The sequence below is a fragment of the Bactrocera dorsalis genome, chromosome 2 (assembly GCF_023373825.1).
Source record: "Bactrocera dorsalis isolate Fly_Bdor chromosome 2, ASM2337382v1, whole genome shotgun sequence".
Lineage (NCBI taxonomy): Eukaryota > Metazoa > Arthropoda > Insecta > Diptera > Tephritidae > Bactrocera > Bactrocera dorsalis.
This window is the reverse complement of record NC_064304.1, coordinates 100,080,404-100,102,657: the sequence shown is the minus strand read 5'-3', so window position 1 is coordinate 100,102,657 and position 22,254 is coordinate 100,080,404. Positions and strand designations below refer to the sequence as shown.

Below are 22,254 nucleotides of genomic sequence, written 5' to 3'. Positions count from 1 at the left end.
ACTCACATATTGGACGATATGTCCAGTATAAAGTCACCAGGAAGTTCGAAAATCTTTATATTAGGTATAAGAGGGCTCAGGGTAGCATTGACCCGTTCAACCCGTTTTTGATACACAGAATTACTATTGCCAAGACATGACTTTCCATGAATTTCCATTTTACATCTCACACATTGTCTGTTATTTTTGGTCAAATTTGAACTATAGTTGCTGGGCTCCACATATTCGGCACCTAGGGGCTCGAATAGTTTTGGTTGGTTTTGAACAATTTTTGTTCATAAGGTGGCATACACTAAAGGCATTATTCGTGTCAAGTTTTATCCCGTTATATTAAATGCTTTACTATAATTTGTGTACTGGAAATCTGAAAGAATCAAGTGGAATTTAAAATTGTGTTATGTGGAAAGTAGGCGTGGTTGTTGCCCGTTTTCGTACATTTTTGGACTGTGATATAAGAATATGAGAAGAGTATCACGTACTAAAATTGGTCGATTGGGTGCCGAGATTTGGGATTATACCAAAAAATGGCCACACCCATCGTAAAATTTTCACACAGGCCTCCATAAAACCCTTATATACCTTCTCGAAGGTAAGATTTAATGTCTCTGGTGATTTAGTAGTTTTGAAAAGTACCATTATTTGGAAGGTGAGCAAAGTTATCTTCCGACTTCACCGTTTTTGACACTGTCGATAGGAATTTTATTGGGTTAGGAGATATGTATGTAAGTATGTACATTAAATTTATTAGAGGGCGGTGCCACGGCCACTTTTTCAAAAGTTTTTGCTCACAGATATCCCTTGCTTCTCACAAAAGACATTTTATTCACATACGCGATTTTCCATTATCGGGCAGGTAATCAAAAATTATTTACAAATTTCTAATATGTTTTCCTGGAAAACGAGCTTTTTTTTAAATATTTTTCATGCCTCTCTAACCCACTAGTTTCTAGGCTACACCCAATATCTTCGATACTAAGTACATACTATATCCATGCTATTTAATAGTCCTTAAAAAATACAATTTGTATGTATGGATTGTGCGTTTTTTTGCCTTCGAACTAATTTGTTTATACAGCTGCACAGCTGCTCATCACACAAATTTTCGTTAGTTCGCTTAAACATAATTTGTTTATCATTCCGATCCGCAGGACAATGCAATCATAACAGACTGCTCGTAAAACAACAACGGCAACGATCGAAATGATAAAAGAACAATATGTAATTTGTTCGATGTTAGCCACAAACAACAACAATTCGAAAGATGCGAATACTTGTTTGTATGTATGTCTGACTGCCGAAAATTAACCCTCATAAGCGTATCTATAGGGTGATGACTTTCATACACAAAGCACTTCATTACTTCTAGGAAATTTTAGTATTTGTAAAACTAGTTGAGAGTATTTCGTCATTAATATATGTATGGAGGTTCAAATATTTAAGGAAATACAAAATTGAAAAAAATCGAAATATGTTATTTTTTTTAGAAATTTTTAAATAATTTATCATAACTGACTTATAAAATAATTTTTATGTCATGATACAAAATTTTGAATATTTTCGAAATAAATTAAAAACTGGCAAAATTTTTCCTGATGGGTCACATCTTTATTTGCGTTTATTGCTGGCGCGTTTTAAAAATTATGTCATTGAATGTGGCTAAACAATTGGATGAGGAATTATATTTTGACACCCTTGTCACTGGAAGTGCAGTTTTGAATAAGCAAATAATGAGCGTTACCCCCGAAGCGTAAAGGAGGTACTCGCGTATGAAGAATGGCTTATACAATGTACATACTTATGTATGTCAAAGTACAGAAAAGTGTTTGAAGAAATTATAAAATTATGTGCATAAAAAGATACTAATAATAATAAATAAAAATTAATATAATATTGTTTAGTTGCTTTAAAAGTTCAACTGTTTAAAAATCTATTTTTTTAATTGGTTAAAAATCTTCTTCCTCTTTGTAGTCTTAAACAGCGCTTACGCGGTTATAGCCGAGTAAGCACGCCAGTCGTTCTTCCTTTTTTCCGTTTGGAGAAATCCATTGATTGGAGATTCCAAGGTCTTTCTCTAGCTGGATTTTCCAACGAAGTGGAAGTCGTCTTCTTCCTCTGCTTCCCCGGCATGTACTGCGACATATACTTACTCTCAGAGCTGGAGTTTTTTCATTCATTTGGACAACATGACCTAGCCAGCGCAGCCGCTGTGCCTCAATTCGCTGAATTATATCAATGTCATCGTATATCTCGTACAGCTCATCGACTGCGATATTCGCCGTACGATTGAGCCATGTGTAGAAGTTCACGCAAGTGAGGAAAGTTCTTTGAGTGCCATCCACTTGGGAATGGCCGGATACGATTATTTTATATATGTAAGTATGGCTCAAGCAGCTCGCGACTTCCGGCTTTAGACCAAGTATTCTCAAGGTAGCAAAAAAAACATCCATTTGATAGTCGAGCCCTGTACGACAAGCCTTAACCCTCATTATTATGTTAGTATCGACAGCATCTTTCTTTTTACACCCTAGGTTGGTGTAGAGTGTTTGTCCTATGACGCACCTAAGCCTTTAGAAGGCCGATTGTGATTTTTTACAAATTAACAAGTACAAAATATAAATGGCAAGTTCTTTCTATGTTCCTTAATGCTGAAAAATTATGCTGGTTGACAATTAGAAACTTTATGCAAACAGAAAATTAATTTTACAACATGACAATTAGAAATAGTGTACGACATAAAACATCATTAATCAGAATTTGAGCGATTTGAAAACACTGAAATTAGGACATTTCTCAGGGTCGAAAATTTCTTCGAAATCGGTGCTTATAGTTATGGACTTACGGATACTTGTGCATAAAAGGAATGTCCACATATTAAAAAAAACCTGGAAGTGTTTATTAAAATCAAACGCATTGAATTGAGCTCTTACCTAGTATATCATACCTGAAACCCTGAAATAACGCCGCACAAAAACTTTGACTTCCGCTAAATAAATTTTTTTTGTCCAACTTTAACCGCAATTAATTTTTCACCATTTTCCAAAATGATTCCCATATCTTTTTTCCAAAAATATACATACCTACTTAAGATCGCCTATCTTGAAAGGATTACTTCAACGATAACTTCATACTCGTATGCATTTCCCCCTCTACAAATCAACACAATATAAAAAAATGCACGTAAAATATGATGGAAAGGACGAGAACCAATAAACGAGAGGTGAATGAATATGGGATTATTGGAATGTCACTTCAAAAATTAAAAAAAAAACTATAATTATAAATGTATGTATTTGAACGATTGAAAAGGTAATTCCACAGTTAAAGCACATCTCAAAACCAAACTCAACTATAGTGAAGTATCAAAAAAGGATCAAAAATTACAATCCCGGCGCTTATCACACACACAAAATCTTCCCTCCTCTTGAGTAATCGCGTCCGAGTTCGCAGTCTATTGACGCTGGGTATTAAGTGCAAATCCGCTTGAGTACACGCTTGAAAGCGCAAAAAGTGGATGCGGTGAACAAGTAATAAAGGAACTTATTTCCGTGAAATATATACACACCTTATTACAACACATAATATTTGTATATAGTACTCGTACATACATATACATACTTATGTATGTATGTATGTATATACATACATATGTAGAATTTAAGAGGATAAATATATGGAACTTTGTGTAGTAACTATATGAACTTAGAAAGGCAGTAACAAGGATGGAATTGTTTTAATCGTATTTGTCATTAAATAAACAAGTTTTTAGAAATTTCACATCCAAAAAATTAATTTGAGATTGAAATGAAAAAAAAAAAACCGCCTGCAGAAAGTGTCAGAACAAATCTGCATTTCTGTTCCACAATACTCTCTTTATTGGACATCAACTTTGATTTCTCTATAACACCAAGGCGTGAGTTTTAAAGAACTAATAATTTTTTTGAAATTGGTTAAACCAATATACATACTTCAATCTGTAAACCGTTAAGTTTTCCAGACATAGTCTTCTATAAAAAGTTTTCGAAAATAAGCAGTATTCTGTAGAACTTGTGACGCGTTGCTCTCTACTTTTATTATGACAAAAAAGCTCACGGAAATTGTAATTAAATTCCCCGGAGAAATTAAATTTCCAAAAACTGTATTTTGCTAAGTTGGTTGGACTGTACTTAATTACAGGAATTGTACGGAAAGTAATAGGATTGATTTTCTTCCGCCGCGACTGTACTTCGAAGCGTGCGCGTTCCTAGCTAACGAACGAGCGGCTGGTCAGTTGTTTCCGAGCACCTCGAAAGTCAAGACAAACATTTTCGCGCGATGTGTTTCTGTGAGTGGTGCAAGCCGCGTATGCAGCGTTCGTTAGAGCAGAGGTACGCGATTAAATTCTCTGTGAAACTCGGTAAATCTGCGACAGAGGCGTTTGATATTATCAAGTATGCTTAGTCAGATGTTGCTTTAGAAAGAAGTGGTGAGTTTCGGTGACATCAGGGCCGGGAAGAGGTCGCTGATGAATGAGCAAATCAAAGGCACCATCCACCATGAATTTTTTCTTCTTGTCTTCAGGTCCGACAAGACATCGCAGCCGATTGGAAGTTGCACCACAACAACGTCCCAGCTCACAACGCCTTTCTTGTGAACAGCTACCTAACCAAGGCCGGCATCTCAACTCTTCCGCAGCGAAGACATGCCACGTTCAACTGATGAAAATATTAAAAACGTGATGTATACTCGTATGGTGCTTGAAAATCGTCTGGCCAGTGTTAGAGAGATGGCAAAAGAGCTCGACATCTCTCGCGAGTCCGTTCAAATGATTTTGGTAGATATTTTGGGTATGAAACGCGGTCTTGACCGACTTGTTCCATCAAAGCTGAATTTTTTTTTCAAAAAGAGTATCGTAAACAGGTTTCTTTGGGCATGCTTTATCGTGCGAATTCCATTCCCACATTCATGGAGTGCATTATAACTGCGAATGAGACATGAATTTATGAGTATGACATGCAAACAAGTCAAGAACCATCGGAAGGTAAAGAACAAAACGAGGCGAAACCAAAAAAACACGTCAAAGTCGTTCAAAAACCAAGGTGATAGTAATTGTTTGTTTCGATATTCGTGATTTGGTGCAACATGAGTTTATTACAGAGGGACAGACGGTTAATAAGAAGGTCTATTTGTCCATATTGAGGCGTTTGTGTGGGAACATTCGTCGAAAATGACCGGAATTGTGGAACGTTTTCAGTTGATCGAAGGGATAAAACAAAACTCACTGAAGGCGCAGGATGGCATCCCAAAAAGTGCTATGGAAAGTGTTTCGAGGAATAGAAAATCGTTGGCATAAGTGTATTACAACTGGTGGGGATTACTTTGAAGGCGACATAACAAATATTGATGAATAACTAAATATTTTGCGTTTTATTTACAATTTCCGTAACTTACTTTTTTGTCACAATGTATAGTGATACTACTTTCACTTCTTTTGGTGAAGGTTCTTTATCTTTGGGAAATTCTATTCACAACACCTGGTACTCTTTAGTTACATATATCTATTGCTTATAAATATACGTATTCCATTTCCATCTGACATAACTCCTCCACATATTATAACCGCAAAGCCTCGAATGTGGCAAACTTATGCTTGGGATCTATACGCTCCGCAAATGTTTTTCCCTCAAATGTGAACTCCGTGTACGGTATTTGATTCAAAATTTCGAAATTAAATTTTCGTCCAATGCGTTGCGTATGTATCGATGTGAATACTGAACAGACTGCACTTGGTTTGAGCGCACGCACTTCTGCAGCTGGCAAATCTTCTGGTGGTAATATGCCCTTTTGCAGACGCCGCGCATACTCAATTGTATATTCGGTTAGAGAACTGGCTAAGCCACGTTGCACATATTTGGAGCTAGTTGCCAGAAAGACAATCTCAAGTACACAGTCTATTTGCAGTGTCTTATAGATGTCGGCACTGGTATCGATGCGTTCCAAGAAATCGTTAATACATTCTATAGCAGGAGACCGCACTGTATCGAAAAGTGTGCAGTTTTCAGATGTCGATGACTGTGAATATAGCAAGTTTTTGGAATTAAAAAGTGTTTGGCTTACATTCAAATAAAAGTGAAAGATGAAATACCATCAGGTGATTGACAGCGATGGCAGCTAGCTCTCCATTGGCAATATTACGCGCTGCAAATGAGATATTCTCTGTGAGTAACTTTCGGCATAAACACTGCAGCTCTTCAATCGCCTGTGGTGAACTGGGCGTTTTGGTAGCGATGGAAGCATTCTCTTGTGGTATAAAATTGTCGGTAAACAGCTGGAAAGAAATAAGAGTGAATTTGTGGGTGTTTGCAAATGGTTTAACAGGCAAAAAATAGAGGAACCCATTAGCTAAAACTTATAATGGGAAAAGGGGATTGGTGAAACGAGTGAACGACCTTCCTATGATACCCCCTGTTCAATACGAACGAGGCTCTGGCAACCGAGTATAGGCGATATAACCTTATCACCAGCACCGGCAAGTGGAACTCGATTTAGAGATATTTTGTAAATAACATCTCTTTAAGTGGAAATATACTCGAAAGCTAATATTAGGTAGTCTTCAGTAAGGTTTGCCATTTTATCATGGAAAGATATTCAATCCAACAACCAGTAGAAATTATTAAAATTTACTACCGAAATTCGGTGTCAGTGGTCTCAACTTTAAAAGCGCTACGTTCAATTTATGGTCGTCATAATCGTCCTGTTAGATCAACAATTGAGAGTCTAGAAATATTTTGATTCTACAGGGACAGTACAAGATGTTCCCGTGCCAGTGAGACAAAGAAGTGCCCATATTGTCGAGAATATTGCTGCCGCTAGCGCATCAATTGAAGAAGACCCAAATCAGTTTCTCACATGTCGTTCTCAAGGAGCCGCTTGACCACCAGAATCGTCGTATGTTCGAATTGTGAATCGGTCTGAGCAATAACTTGAAAATTATCCGGATTTTCATCGAAAAATCATCTTCAGCAAAGAGGCTCATTTCTGGCTTCGTAAATAAACAAAATATGCGTTATTGGTTAGACAGCAATCCACATGTACTCCATGAGTCACCATTGCATTCCGAAAAAATTACGGTTTGGTGCGGTTTATGTGCTGGCGGCGTCATTGGGCCGTATTTCTTCCGTGTTGAACAAGACCGGCACGTTACTGTGAATGGGAATCGCTACCACTCAATGATAACCGAACGTTTTTGGCTCGAATTGGATGATATGAACTGGGACAACATGTGGTTTCAACAGGAGGGCGCCCCAAGCCACACAGCGAATATCATAATCGGGATATTGAAAACCAAGTTTGATGGACGTACTATCTTACGAAGTGGCCCGGTCAAAAAGCCCCCTCGGTCGTGCGATTTGACGCCGTTAGACTATTTCCTGTGGGGCTACGTCAAGTCTATGGTCTTTGCCAACAAGCCAGCGATGATTGATGAACTTATGTATATCGAACGTGAAATTGCAGCAGTATTAGCCGATTTATGCTTGTCCAAAATTGGGTTCAGCGTGTGGACTTCTAAAAGCATGCCTGTGATGGCCATCCAAAAGAAATCGAGTTCCATATATAATGGCATCGAATGTACTTTCACAGGAATAAAGAATTTCATTGTTATCCCAAATCGTGTTTGTACTTTTCTAGCGCTCTCTAATATTCGTATCTGTAAGCTCGCTCAAATAATCAAAAACTTTTTAACAATTTCAAATATAATCAGAAACAAGGAAAAATTTTTCTTCCATTGCACCGAAGCTATAATACCCTTTTTTCTTTCCATAAAGACACAATTTAATGGCTTACCTTTACTGCCTCATCGTATAGCGCCTCAGTGATCGTGACAATCTCCAATTCACCTTAGAAAAACAAAGTAATTTAAATATTGATTTCTGTTATTGAAAATAAACCATTAGAACTACCATTGCTTATAATATTCGTAGGCTTCTCGCTCATTTTTTTTTTATTTCCTACTAAGTTTTCAAATGTGTCTATAATAAATGTTGTCCAAAATGTGAACAATTTTCCTATTTAAAAGTCGAAGACACCGAAAAAAACAAGCAATGAACACAAAAGCGCCGCCAAAAATCAACTGACCAAGAATATACACGATATATGGATTCAAACTACTCACCGGCCACTGACAGAACACGGCAACTGAGCGGGAGGCAGCTGAATGTTGCAAAATAACAACAATAACAATGAAATTATGACACTCTCGATAAAGCTCTAAAATTTTTACCGCCACTGATTCGCCTTACTGTTCCGCGAGTTTGTGTAGAAGGAAGCAAAGTGTTTTCTTAATGAAGCAATTGACAAATATTGTCTAGGCTATTGTTTATGCGTACCGAACTGCTTACAAACAGATGTACATATTTACATACATACATATGTGTTCGTCTAGAGCATAACAGTGAAATTGATAAAGGTAAGGGTGGATAGGGGGAGTTGTGAAATTGGAATAGTTTGCATTAAGGTGGTATAAAAAATATATGTAGGAGGTATATACTATATTCGTGATTATAAATGAATTAAATCACAAAGCTCGCCAATTAAAAAAAAATATACAATGACCTGTTTAAGGGGTTAAATACAGTTAGAATTTTCGAAAAATCGATTTTTTTTCTTAATATATGTACATATATTTAAAAATACACACAGAAAATTTCATATCGTGCCGGTGAATATTTTCGAAGTTGAATGAATAATTTAAAAGGCGTTTCAGAGCGCTTGATAGTACAAAACCAAACTTTAAAAGTTTTTTTTTTCAAAATGGTGTTTTCAAAGTTGGTGACCAACATTACTCGCAAACGGCTAAGCCGATTAGTCTCAAATTTTAATACCAGCTTCTTAAATATATTTTTTAGTAATTAAGTAAAGATTTTTTCTCACCGATAAATATTTTTTTATAAACAATTTAAGGCCGAAAATTTGGTCAAAAATCCAATTTTTTTTAGAAACCGTCATTTCGTCAAAAAAAATTAAAACTATTTTGCTTATTCCTTCGATTTTTTTTCGGTTTTTTAATTTCAGAGGATCCAGTTCGGAGACATAGTGGTCAACGCAAAACGTCTTTTTTGAGAGGAGCTCCCGGAGATCAGCTGTAGTTCCTTTCCAAATAAATATTTTTACTAATACAAAATCTTAAAATGCAGTTAAATGATACAATAATATGTAAACAAATTTTTGGATCAATAAAATTAAAAATTTTCTCAGAAAAAAATTCTGGAAAATTCGCTTTTTCGGGTTTCTAACTGTATATAACTCCTTAAGAAATGAATTGAAGCACAAACCAGGACGATATAAAGAAAGTACAATAATCTGCTTCAGAAATAGAACCCTGTGCTGTTCACAATAAATCGAATATAAGAAAAATAAACCACTTGTCTCCCTAGTTACTCCTGCGCCATCTCTCGGTTGAATAAAAACATCATTTCATACCGACATTAGAGACCCAAAACAAAAAATGCTTTCAATAACAATGCATTTTCACTTCAAAGCCAATCACAAATTTCAAAGCCTTAATACTAAACTAAAATTGTGCAATAAAGAGATCAACAATATCTGCTGGAAACTGTCTTATCCAACATCATCTTATCAAGGAACTAACAAAAGCTAAAAAACTATTTTACTTTCTGCTACCCAAATACTATTCTTATTTAAATATGTATACCCACACATATGTATATGTATGTATGTATATTGTGTAAGCTTTCTCTTCTCTTCTATTTTTGGAACTAATAAAAAAGTCCACTAACAGTTGGAACAACTCAACAGCCGCGCCGACTGTTATGTGAGTAAATTTATTTAATTGAAACGTTTATTTCAAATTGAATGATATATTGCCTGCACCCTATTCTTATTTATAAATACATACACATACATCAATTCGTAGGGGAACATACATATGTATGTATAATGACCATACAGGACACATTTCGGCGTGTTTTTTATCTTAAACAGATCTAACTAATATGTATTATATATCGAAATATTTGGCCTGACGAGCTCTTCCCTTGCAAATAGCGCTATTTTGGAAAGCTCTTCTCCAGTAACTAGTGGGAAAATGTATTAAGAGGTGACAATCCAGTGAGTGAGTTGCCCCCAAATAAAGTATGTTTTGATTTGATGAAAGGTATTAAATTGTAGCTGCCTCCAGTTAGCTTTTCGAGAATTTTTTTCAAGTCGAAATTAATCCACAGCAGATCACCTGAATAGCATCGACTTCTGTTAGGAAACAACTTCTTTAGTTTCTCTACATACAGCACAATCACCAAAAACATATCATTCTTAATCCTAAATCTTAATGCTAACTATCTACCTGTTGCTTTCCTTATATACAAAATGAGAGAAAAACTTTTCAGCGCTATTTTCTACAGGGTATTTTGAATATTTATGTGAATAAAAGTGTTCTAATTTTCAAGTGTGAAAAATTAACAAGTAATCATGAAAAGAGACGACGCCGAAAATATGAACTGAACATTAGGGCGGTGTGATATTTGCTGAAAAAAAAACGTTTTGAAAATATTTCAATATTATTTAGTATTATTTCGGTTACTTGGTGCCAAATTTAAATTATTTATAATTCTTTGTATAGTCATGGTAAATAATATTTTCTTTGCCGTAAGAAATTACAAGTTTTAACCAATATGTATAGTATATAAGCTGACTATTTTCAATTTTCAAAAGTGTACCACATACTTTGACCATCTCTCGGACGAAGAGTTAGAGTTGCCGCGAGAAACGAGAGTGACCCTACCGCAAATTCGTTCTGGATATTGTAGTAGGTTAAACTCCCACTTATCCAGAATAGACTCTAACATACCCAATTTATGTCCTGCATGCAACGAGTCTCCGCATAACACTGACCACCTCTTTGCATGCGCTACCAACCCGAGTAGGGTAGGGTCTAACACCCTTTTCCCTTTGGTCCAACCCCGTCGAAACAGCACGTTTTCTGGGCCTCCCTTTAGTTGACGTCGACGACAACACGGGTAACCCTTACCATCCTAACGGGGATTGAGATGCCGTTAAAACAACAACAACACCATTTCTCGGACCGTTCCGGCGAAAGTCGGGTCTACGTAACCGGATTTTTATCCGGCCAAGGACTGTCAATTCGGCATAATTCTACCGCTACAACAACCATGTCTGAGTGAAATCACTTTGATGTTTGGCCATGACCTACCACACTGATTGTTCCAAAATTTGTATAGTTCCAAGATTAACCGATGGCTCATATATATATATATAACTCTCTTATCGTATATAGTATATTTATTTTTATACATACATATATTTTATGTTACTATTATACTGATAAGTTCCAGTTAGTTATTAATAATACATATCTGCACCAGCTATTTAATCTTTCTTTATTTAACTTTCCATTAAAATCGGTTTTAGGATAATAATTTAATGCTAATCATTATTAGACAAAGGCTTTGGTAACTACAAAGCTGCTTAGCAATAGCGTTTCAATCATAAAAATAGCTCTTTGGTTATCTGTATTTTAACAAATCATATCTCTTTCAAATAAAATGCGCACATGTCATTCTAATTCAAATCAATACTGCAACTGTGTTTCTCTTACTTTACAACAAAAACAGAGCATGTTCTGTAGTTTTGTGCATGGGATTAATAGATTGATCGAATGTTTTACCATTATAGGTAAAGCGTGTATAGGGCACACTGTTGATCACTTTAAAATTCTGCGAACGACCAGCCTTTTGTGAGAACATAGAGGTAAAGATTGCAGTCACAGCTTTGGGGCGTTTATCGCGTAGTTGGGGATGCATTTCATTGACACCAACGCCTTCGGAGAGCTCGCGCGCCAACTGTATGGTGTAGCGCGATAATTGACTTGCGATACCACGACGACCCCATTCTTGCAAAGTTGCAAGGAACATCAACTCCAGGAGCGTGTCAATTTTATAGAGCTCAAATACATCGTTCTCCGAATCTACCTCGATCATAAAGTCCATAAGGCCCTGAGCTTGTGGTGATTTTGTGTGCTCGTTGCGGAATTGTATGAAGAAAGGCTCTTCACCCTTCGGCGGTATGTACTGTAAAATCGGTAGTATTGTGATAAAAAAAAATAATAAATATTTTTTTTTTAAATTTTTTTGTTTTTATTTACCTGTATTTTATTGAACGCAACTCCCACTATCTTTCCACTCTCCACGTGCTTGACTACAAGCGACACACCGTCATATGCTGCTCTGCGGCATAGTTCGCGAAGTTCGGCACGCGCTTGTTCATTTTCAGGCAAATTGATTTCGCAGGCTATGCAAACGGACTCGTGCAAAAAGAATGACTTATCTAGTACCTGAATAAGTTAATAGAAAAAAAATTAATCATTTACGGTAAAACGTTTTAAAGTTTTTTTTTTTTGAGTGCATATTACTCGACAGACAAAATTTAGGGATATTGGTGGTTGGTATGACATATTACATGCGAATAATTTAAAAAATTCAACGATAGTGATGATCCTGATATGTGGAAACTTTTATCCAAAACTGATCGAACCCTTCTGGTTAAGTTTATAACCGATGTATTGGTTAGGTTAAGTAAATAGGCTGATATTCGTGAAACCACGATTAATCCAACTTGATGTGCTAGAGAGGCTTGTCCGTCGTAATGTCCAGAACTAAAAGGAATGAATCAAAAACACTGTTGCATATCGACAAAACGCCTAGAGCCTCTCATAAATTTATTGAGGTGGCTAATACCAATTCCAGCCAATTCGCCGAGTTCATAAAAAGTATGGCAACAGAGAGGCTTTAACTATTAATGTCTGGACTACTAGTCCATACGTCAGATTTTCTATTAAGTTTACATTATTATACATATATCTAAGCTCTCATGGAGTTATCAGGTACCATAATGGCTGATTTCCTATTTTCTAATAAAATCAACATCTCGCAGAAGAAGTTAGTATTACCAAGAACCTAAAAAAGCATACTACTCTTAATACCGAAATTCAATACCAAAAAAGGGGCCAATGGACGCACAGCATTTTAACCGAATACTGATTTCCAACGCTTAAATGTTAGTATGATTTATTTTAGCAGACAACTCATATACTCACATACTTTAACTTATGAGAATATGCCATGTTCATTCCCGCCAAAATTTATCGCTTTCTTATTTTATTTTTGTGCTGTCAGCCTATGGCAACTGATAACCTGCACACTTAGCTCTAGTAAATCTATTAAGTAAAGCGATTTGTTTGGAATAGAGATTGTAATCATTAAATGTTTATACGAGGTTTGTTCAAAACGTATCGTAAATTTTAATTTTCATAAGAAAGTGTTTATTTATTCATAAAAACCTATTTTGAGCCCCCCAAGATATATTGCACTCCTGCCAGCGTTTTTTTCCAATCCTCAAAGCACTTAAAGAAATCATTTTTGTGATCTTATTTATTTCTCTCCTCAAACGTAGCCTAGCGTCTCCAGTTATTGGAACAAAAAAGTCAATGGGGGCCGGATGTGGGTAATATGATGGCTGCGGTGCCATTAATGTGTTGTTTTAAACCAAATATTCGCATACAAGCAACGATGCTTGAGCAGGGACATAATCATGGTTTCGCTATTCCATAAATCCGGGCGTTTATGGCAGATCGCACCAACCTTTGGTTTGAACGCATGATGCACGACGCCTCTGCAATCAAAGAAAACTGTCTTTCCTTGACGTAGTCCGGCGAATGCCCCGCTCTTCATTGTTCTCATCTCCTCAACCCTGTGAGAACATTTTATACCACCAATAAACGTTGCGTTTGTTCAAGGTAACTTCACCGTATGACACAGTCAACATTCGGAATGCGTCCGCACACTTAATTTCGTTTTTTCACACAAGATTTTATACAGATTCTTTGATCAATTTTTTGGCATAAGCAAAAATCGAAGACGAACCAAAACACGCCCAAGGGAAAGATCTGTCAAATATAAGTTAAACATTCAAAATCGCCGATCTTGTCAGCAAAAGTAAGGAATAAGAGTACCAACATAACACAACAAGACAATCGAAAATCGAAACACTTTTCGCACAAACCTCGTAGACTGGTATGTAAATTCTGAATGAATATAAAATAACACTAATAAACTATCTCTAAAGTTTCTTCCAAATCTTAATAGATGTTTAAATAACGCTAATAAATTACCTCCAAAGCTTCTTCCAAATCCGATTCAGTTAAACTTCTCACTTCGAATTCATCTAAAAGTGGAAATAAAAAAGTGTTTAATATTAATAAACGCTTTCAATTTGCACAATTCACATTCAATACTTACCGTTATTAAATTTACCCCATATTCGACCATTATTGGCTCTCATCTTGTAATATTGCGTATAGAAATGATACGGAAACTAAAAATCTAAATACAAATTTATTATTTATATAATATTAACTATACTATAAATTCTGCTTATCATGATAATAATAAATAATGCTCAATTGTGAAAAATATCTTGAACTTTCTCTTCTCTTCGTTAAAATAATATTACAGCCGAGAGGTGTGAAAACACTGTTTGCTCAATAAAAGAGAAATTTATAATCGTCTCACTTTTTGAATCGCTGTTACAACTCATACAACTCAATTCACCAGTCTGCATATCAATTGTAATCAATTGGCAACTCTATATGAGTGAAAAACATTATGAGAGTTTTGAATCGAACAGATAACCGAAATATGTAAATCAAGCATGCACACAATCAATTGCAGCCACTTCATACGGAAACTAAGTACTCGCTTGTATTGTAAACAACTGTAAAAGTACATACTTATGTTGTCGTTACACATGTGACTTGAACTTGACTTTAGATTCTAAAGTTTAGAAGCAACGAAAAGCCTAATTTACGTTATTATTCATTCGCCAAACAGAACAGTGTCACATCAGCGAATTGCGGCGCTTGTACGCAGAAAATCTCCGCACGTTTCGGTAGCAATCATCTGTAGTCGTTTATAAATAAAATTTTAAATTGTTTTTTTTTTTTTTTTCATTTAATTCACTTCACGAAATTTTGATAACGAAAATCATATTTGAGCACAGCGTATAAGTGAGCATTGCCTATTTACTCGCTACACGAAAACTTTATTTATAACTGACTTCAAACGAACTCTTTATTTACCGTTATTATAGAAACTAAAATATTTTGAAGTGTATTTTGCTATTTTTTCTTTAATACCAGCTCCAACACACTTAACTATAACCGTTATTACAGCACGACAACATGCGACTAAAATCTCTGCTTTTAGCGCAAGTTTATGTAGTTTAGCTTGTTCTGCCAGCAGCTTTGCTTATCTAATCGTGTATGTAATAATATAATAGTTAAAATAGTTAGAATAAACATACATACATATGTGAGTGAAATTTCTATCGATTTGCACACGTGGACACACATACATATACATACATATGAAACGGTAATTACATATTCAAAAGCACACAATTTTGTTAGTGCAAATTACACTATTATTTCACATTAAATCATTATTGCTAATTAAAAAAAAAATATCGTACGTAGGTGTTAGCAACATTTATAGAATATTCATACAACTAATAATTCATGCGTACCAACAAGTGCTTTAATAAAATGTTCACAATTTTAATTTCAGTGCGAAATTATATGCGAGTACATTTTTGCATTTTACCAACATTAATTTTCCCCGACAACTTAGACATGTATAATGAACATATTTAAGTAGCTGCCTGCTTATATATTCATAGTCATTAGTACCGAGCTGATTTTATGGAAGATTATAGATATTAATAAATACATTGCACAACCCATACTTTGCCAAATTCCTGCTGGGTAGTTAAGAAAGTTAAGAGACTTTTTACAGATGACACTCCCATAATATCGTGCGTGTAATCGTAATCGTAGGTGTCATTATTAGATACTATGTATTTGCCTTAGTCAATTGATCTATTATAGCAAATATAATAATAAATTGGATACAATTAAACTATTATGTTTAAGTTAACGTTTTGTTTATACATTGATAGCTATAAGACGATCATATATTGTACAAACTTAATTAATGACTCTAACTTTCTTGACAAACGAATTACGAGTTTTGAATATTTGACAGACCGTTGCGGCTTTTCACGTTTTAAGCGGTTACATGAGTTTGCGTGTATAAAAAAAAAACGATGTTTTTTTATTGTCTTATTACATTCTACAACACCTCTAGAATATTGTCCTACATTTTCAAGTTGGGCCGAGTAATAGTTTCGAAGATACAGCCTTGAGAACTTGTGCGCTTGAGGCTATAGAAATAAAGAAGTTTCAGTTTTGTTGTTTGGATGAACTCATTAGAATCACGCGTGTCGTTATTCTTTTTAAAAACCCCCACGCGTACGCATAAAATATAATTTACGTTGCCAAATTCCTGCTGGGTAGTTTAGTAAGTTTTTACAGATGACACTCCTTTGGAATGGCGCGTGTAATCATACTCTTGTGGGTCATTATTAAATATTTGCCTTAGTCAAGTGGTCTATTATAGGAAATATAGCAATAAATTTAGTATTATTAAACAATGATTATGTTTATGTTCAATCTTGTTTATATATTGATAGCTATACGACAATGTATTGTACAAATTTAATTAATGACTGTAACTTTATTGACAAAAGAATGACGAATTGATAATATTTGAAAGTCCGTTGCGGCTTTTCGCGTTTTAACTTCGATTCCCCTAACCGCAGTCTGCTCGAATAACCGCCGATCAATATCCGGTGTGAAATGGTGCGTCCCTGTTTCTTCCATTATTGCATATTCAACCGAAAACTCGGATTGTAGTTATTTTGACCAATCTCAATATTGCAAACATCCAAACTCTGTTAAAAGAAAACCACTTAAGAACGGCTACTTCGTCGTGTACAGAGCTCGAATAAAACTCATTAGGCCACTTTTCGGCACCAGTAGAATTGTTCTTATGAGCATAGCGCACCAATAACCCACGAAATAACTTTCCATTCCATCCAAATCTTGCGATACTCGAACTTTCATTTCTGTAACCTTCAACAACTGAGAAATTTATACATAATACGTCAATTTAAAAGGTTTAACCTTTCTACAAAGCATGTGGATTCAATTCTAGTGGGGTGTGTTCGACAAAACTATACGAAACTATATATAGCGCCGAAGCAAAGCTTTCTAAAGAAAACACTTCAGTGAAAACTAGTATTATCTATGAACTATTGTAGGCACCGCGTATCAAAATTAGCTAAACTGAATGTTTGGAAAAGATCTAAACGCCATAACTCTGAATCTTATTATTCAGTTATTATCTACTATATAGGAGAAAAATCACTTCCTAGCTAATGAACGAGCGGCTGGTCGGTTATCTCCGAGCACCTGAAGAATCAGAACAAACATTTTTGCGCAACGTGTTTCTGTGAGTGGTGCAAACCGAAAATGCAGCGTTCGTTAGACCAGAGGTACGCGATTAAATTCTGTTTGAAACTCGCCAAATCTGCGACAGAGACATTTGATATGATCAAGAAGACTTGCCCAGATATTGCTCTAGCAAGAAGTTGAGTTTTGAGACGACAGAGGAGATCCAAGCAGCATGCACCTCGGCTCTCATGGCTATTTCAGAGAATGTCGCAGGCAGCGCTGCATCGACGCAGAGGAAGCCTATTTTGAAAGTTTTTAAATAATTGTAAGGATTGGTTCAATAATTTTTTTTAAATCGACCCAGTCCTATTACTTCCCGAACAAACCCTGTAGGTTCAACTAAATACGAGCAATATTCAAACGAATGCATTTTTGTGAAGATTTTTCGCTTGCATAGAATATTAGTCAGCCCTTAGGTTAATTAACTCTATTAATTGAGGTATTTGGATATCAAAAAGTTGCAAGCGTCTTCTTTTAAATTAGATCATGTCCTCCTGGATGTTCAGGATGATGCTTGTGGACTTTTGATACATTAGTTGCGGAATTTGCAACAGAACAGTTCCTTCTTAGCTGTTTTAGGATATGTAGTTGGTGGAGAAGATTAATCTGAGATGACTCTCTCATCAGATCTCTTTATGACCACTTATGACAGCAAAAAAAAAATATCCTACAAGTATACTACTAATTTCCAATCGAAAAGTATCAATTATCCCTGTATCCCTGTCGCTAAAATTGAAAAGATAATGGCTGTAGACCCCCACATAATATTAATTGTAAGCTAATTTTATTTACTATAATTAAAGGTAAACATTCATACATAATATATTATATTATATTATATTATATTATAAGCTTAATACATTTTATTTAAAACAATGTACCGGGACTTACATCGAAACTCGCTCGCCCGCTATTACCGAGTAAATTGACGCGTGACTCAAATTATTTTGTCTCCCGTTCATAGCCGATGCATGTGATACATTAATCATTATAAAATAAGGTTATTATAGTCAGATTTCATTTAAAGAAAGTACATTTTTTTATAAAAGTTCGATAACTGTATGCAAATATTAAAATCAGTTTTAATAAATTATTAAGAAAAATAAACCGAATCGCGACATGACAGCTTTCAAGTGGTATTTATGTAAATTATAAGTTATCACAAATTAAAAACATGACTTTCGATCATCTTTTGTAATATTCTCATAAGCACTATTGAGATAAGACCGTATGGAATTCGTGTTCTATTAATATATTGTATATGTATACATACATACATATATAGTATATTATATGTATACATATATAGAATGAAACTCGAAAGTGTCTTGTGACTATTTCTAAGTTCAAATTTGATAATGTGTGTCTCTTTAATCAGCGAAAGTGGCCGGCTGTTATAAGAAGATCACTTTCGTTGGCCACCATTAGACCCAACCTAAAAACAATTGTATTTAATTATGCATACATACATACAGTATCGGACAAAACATTTGCAACTGAAATATGGTATTGAAAATAATGTCGATTACACAGAAAATAATTTCCGGAAACCTACTCTTTTAATTTTATTTTAAATATTGGATGTTAATTAAGGTAAACAAAGCAAATTTAATAATATTTTTCAGTTCATTTGTTTAATGTTTATAAAAAAACGATATAACATCTATATTCAATAAGACAAAACAATTGCAACTCAAAGAAAAGGGCTCACTATTTGTAATAAAATAAAAGAAAAACTTAGTATTTTGTAGCAAACTCATTACTCTCAATAACTGCTTGGCATCGCAGCGGCATTGAAGCTATAAGGTCATCCACAATAGTTTGGGGTATATTTCTCTATGCCTCCAGGGCCCTTTGGAAAAACTTATCAGTATTTGACACATTACTGCGATCAATTTTTTTTTTTACAATTTCCCTTAAATTTTCTTGGAGATTAAGGCCTGGGAACTGTGGAGGCCACTCCATTCCATCCACTTTATTCCTCTGTAACCACGATTTTAGGGCCTATGCCATATGCTTCGGGTCGTTGTTCTAGTGGAAGACCCACTTATGTGGCATTTCCCATTCACCATGTGGCAACATTACGGTTTCCAGAATGTCTTTGTAAACGTACCGATCCATGGTACCATTAAAACGATGAAGCGGCCCCAAACCAGAAGCTGAAAAGCATTCCCAGACCATAACATAGCAACTATGCTTGACTGTTTTTAGACAATAGAAATTTTTAAGACGCTTGTTTCGTGGGCGTCGAACGAAACTCACACCATCACTTCCTACCAAATTAAATTTGGACTAATCACTAAAAAGAACAGTTTTCCTCTTGCTTGTTGGCCAGTCTAGATGATTTTTAGCGAACACAATCGTTTTAGTTGGTTTCGTTTGCTAATATGCGGTTTCTTCGCTGGTCGGTAACTGTGTAAATCAGCGATATTTAGGCGATGGGCGACCGTTCTTGAGTAGATTGGTAACCCAAGCTCCTTTACCAATTGCGGAGCGCTTTGAAATGGATATTTTTTTATCTCCCTTACAATTGAGCTGTCAGTTTTTTCATCAGTTTTTCTTGGTCGGCGATCACGATTCACTACTTCGACAGTTTTGTTCCTAATAAAGATCGAAATTATTCGTGAGATTTATGACTTGTGAATTGTGTACTTTACAGAAATTTCTTTTTGAGAAGTTCCGTTATTATAATCACCAATAACACGTGATCCGAGTGCTTCACCGAATTTATTTAGAGCCAATACTTTTTTTGTAAAAAAATTTAAAATAAAAAATATTTTCGCAAAAATTCAGAGCAGAAAGTATGCTCAGTAAATGTTCTAATTAATTGAAACTCAATACCGTTAGAAAAAGAAACAAACAAAGGAGAAAAGAAATGAACAATACTGAGTTGCAATTGTTTTGTCGCGGTGGATTGGCGTACATTTGAAATTGTTTTCAAATATAACCGGCAAAATAAAAAAAGATCGCGATAAACGTTGCAAAATATGTCACTACAATGCTATAAATTTAAAAACAAGAAACAAAAAGGAATTCGAAAGAAAAGTAGCATTGTAAGACAAAAAAAATGTAGAACGTCGGTTTAGTTGCAAATGTCCGATACTGTATGTATTAAAGAATTTCGGGAGTCAACCAGTGAGACGAGCTTCCTGAATCGCATCATGCATGTATAGTATATAGTATATCAATATCAAAATTGTAAGGTAAGATTATGTTCGGATGTAACCGATCGTTTTATACTCTCGAAATTTGCAAGGATCAAACCTGAGGATACTTTCAGATGTTGGGAAAACTTTTTATTAAAACATTTTGTAAATTTACTATTTACACAATATTTTGCTACATGTTAGCGGTATTTATAAGCTGTAGGTAATTTCGTAAGTAAGTCTAATAGATATAGCATTAGGGGTTTGTGGGATCACGCCCTCTTTTTAAAAAATGCAAACTACATATGCCATTGACTACAGCGATTAGCTGTACCGAAATAAAGTCTGTCTATTTATTTGTGACTTTTTTATTTCCTTTCTCATTCACGTCTCGTCACCATAGGGGTATTCTCTTGCTCTTGCAAGATTGCAGATTGCAAAAATACTGCACCGAAATATACAAGGGCACGAGAGCACCCATTGCAAAATCTAGTGATATATGAGCGACTGATTCAGTCAATTTATTGTAAATGACTATTGTGCATGGCTATTGTGAATTGGCGCACTTTCTGCATACATTTTTAACAAAAAAAAACTGTAACAAAACTTTATAATTTAAATAGAAATTATAAAATCTAATTAAAATTTACATTTCTTAACAATTTAACGACGTAATATGTCTTTATGTAAAATGGCAACTACAACAGGGTCGCAATTTTATTTTTGCGTGACATTGCACGCTAATATACACGGGTTTTGGTCTGACATTTTTCACAGCCCTTGCAAATATTTTTCTGCGTGTGTTTGTTGTTGTGCCGTTGTAAATTTGCAATGCTTGCACCGTGCACCGGGTTTTGCAAGAGCAAGAGAATACCCCTCATGATCATTTACTGGCGTAACCTAAATAAAAGCGTTGCACGGTGCGATTTTCACCGCTCACCATTAATGCCGACGCGGCATCCCTAAATAAAGCGGCAATTTTACGTCAAATACGCACTTGAATTCTAAATTAGTACAAAAGAAAGTAGCGGTATTTCTTCGTGGGCATAGGATAACATAACTTCCTACATAATTTAAACATACACGGTATGATCTATTGTTTTTTTAAACCAATATATCGGTGCAACTCCATAAAATGAAATACGTCCCCCAATCATAATACTGGACCTCCCATGTTAAACCGTTTTGGTAGAGTATTTTGGATTATACTCAGAGTTGGTTGGTCGCCTTACGTATTGACGAGATTCCCTTGTCCCGTATAGCACGATTTTGGATTCACCTGTCCATAAAATATTCCTCCTTTTCGCTAGGGGACAAAAGAAGTTGTCATTTGCAAACTTCAGCCGTTAAGCCACATGTTTTGTTTTTGATAACAGGGGTACTTTTCTTGGGCTTTGAGCTTTTACACCACCATCTCGTAAACATCAACGAACTGTTTCTACACTTGCCTCCAGACTCAATTCTTCTTTAATTTTCGTTGCAGGTGTAAAGGGATTCTGCTTTGAGAATGTTGTTGTTGTTGTAGCGGCAGAGTTCTGCCGAGTTGACAGTCCTTGGCCGGATATAAATCCGGGTCCGTTCCGGTTACGTAGACCCGACTGTCGTGGGAACGGCTGCTTTGAGAATCTTACAAGCCGCTTAGTTTCGTTGTCAGTTATTGTCGGACGAGAGCCACGTGTTTCAGAATTC

General features: G+C 35.4%; 1 protein-coding gene across 1 annotated transcript; it reads right to left on the bottom strand.

Annotated features, from left to right (window-relative positions):
- Positions 1 to 5,462: 5,462 nt before the first annotated feature.
- Positions 5,463 to 15,304, bottom strand: LOC105231673 (uncharacterized). Its single transcript, XM_049447076.1, has 10 exons — positions 15,146 to 15,304; positions 14,307 to 14,390; positions 14,180 to 14,232; positions 12,155 to 12,343; positions 11,614 to 12,080; positions 8,150 to 8,187; positions 7,938 to 8,042; positions 7,822 to 7,874; positions 6,122 to 6,304; positions 5,463 to 6,048 (listed from the first exon to the last, which is right to left on the bottom strand). Exons 2-10 carry the CDS (start codon positions 14,347 to 14,349, stop codon positions 5,590 to 5,592), a joined length of 1,590 nt encoding a protein of 529 aa, XP_049303033.1. The 5' UTR covers positions 14,350 to 14,390; positions 15,146 to 15,304; the 3' UTR covers positions 5,463 to 5,589.
- Positions 15,305 to 22,254: the final 6,950 nt, after the last annotated feature.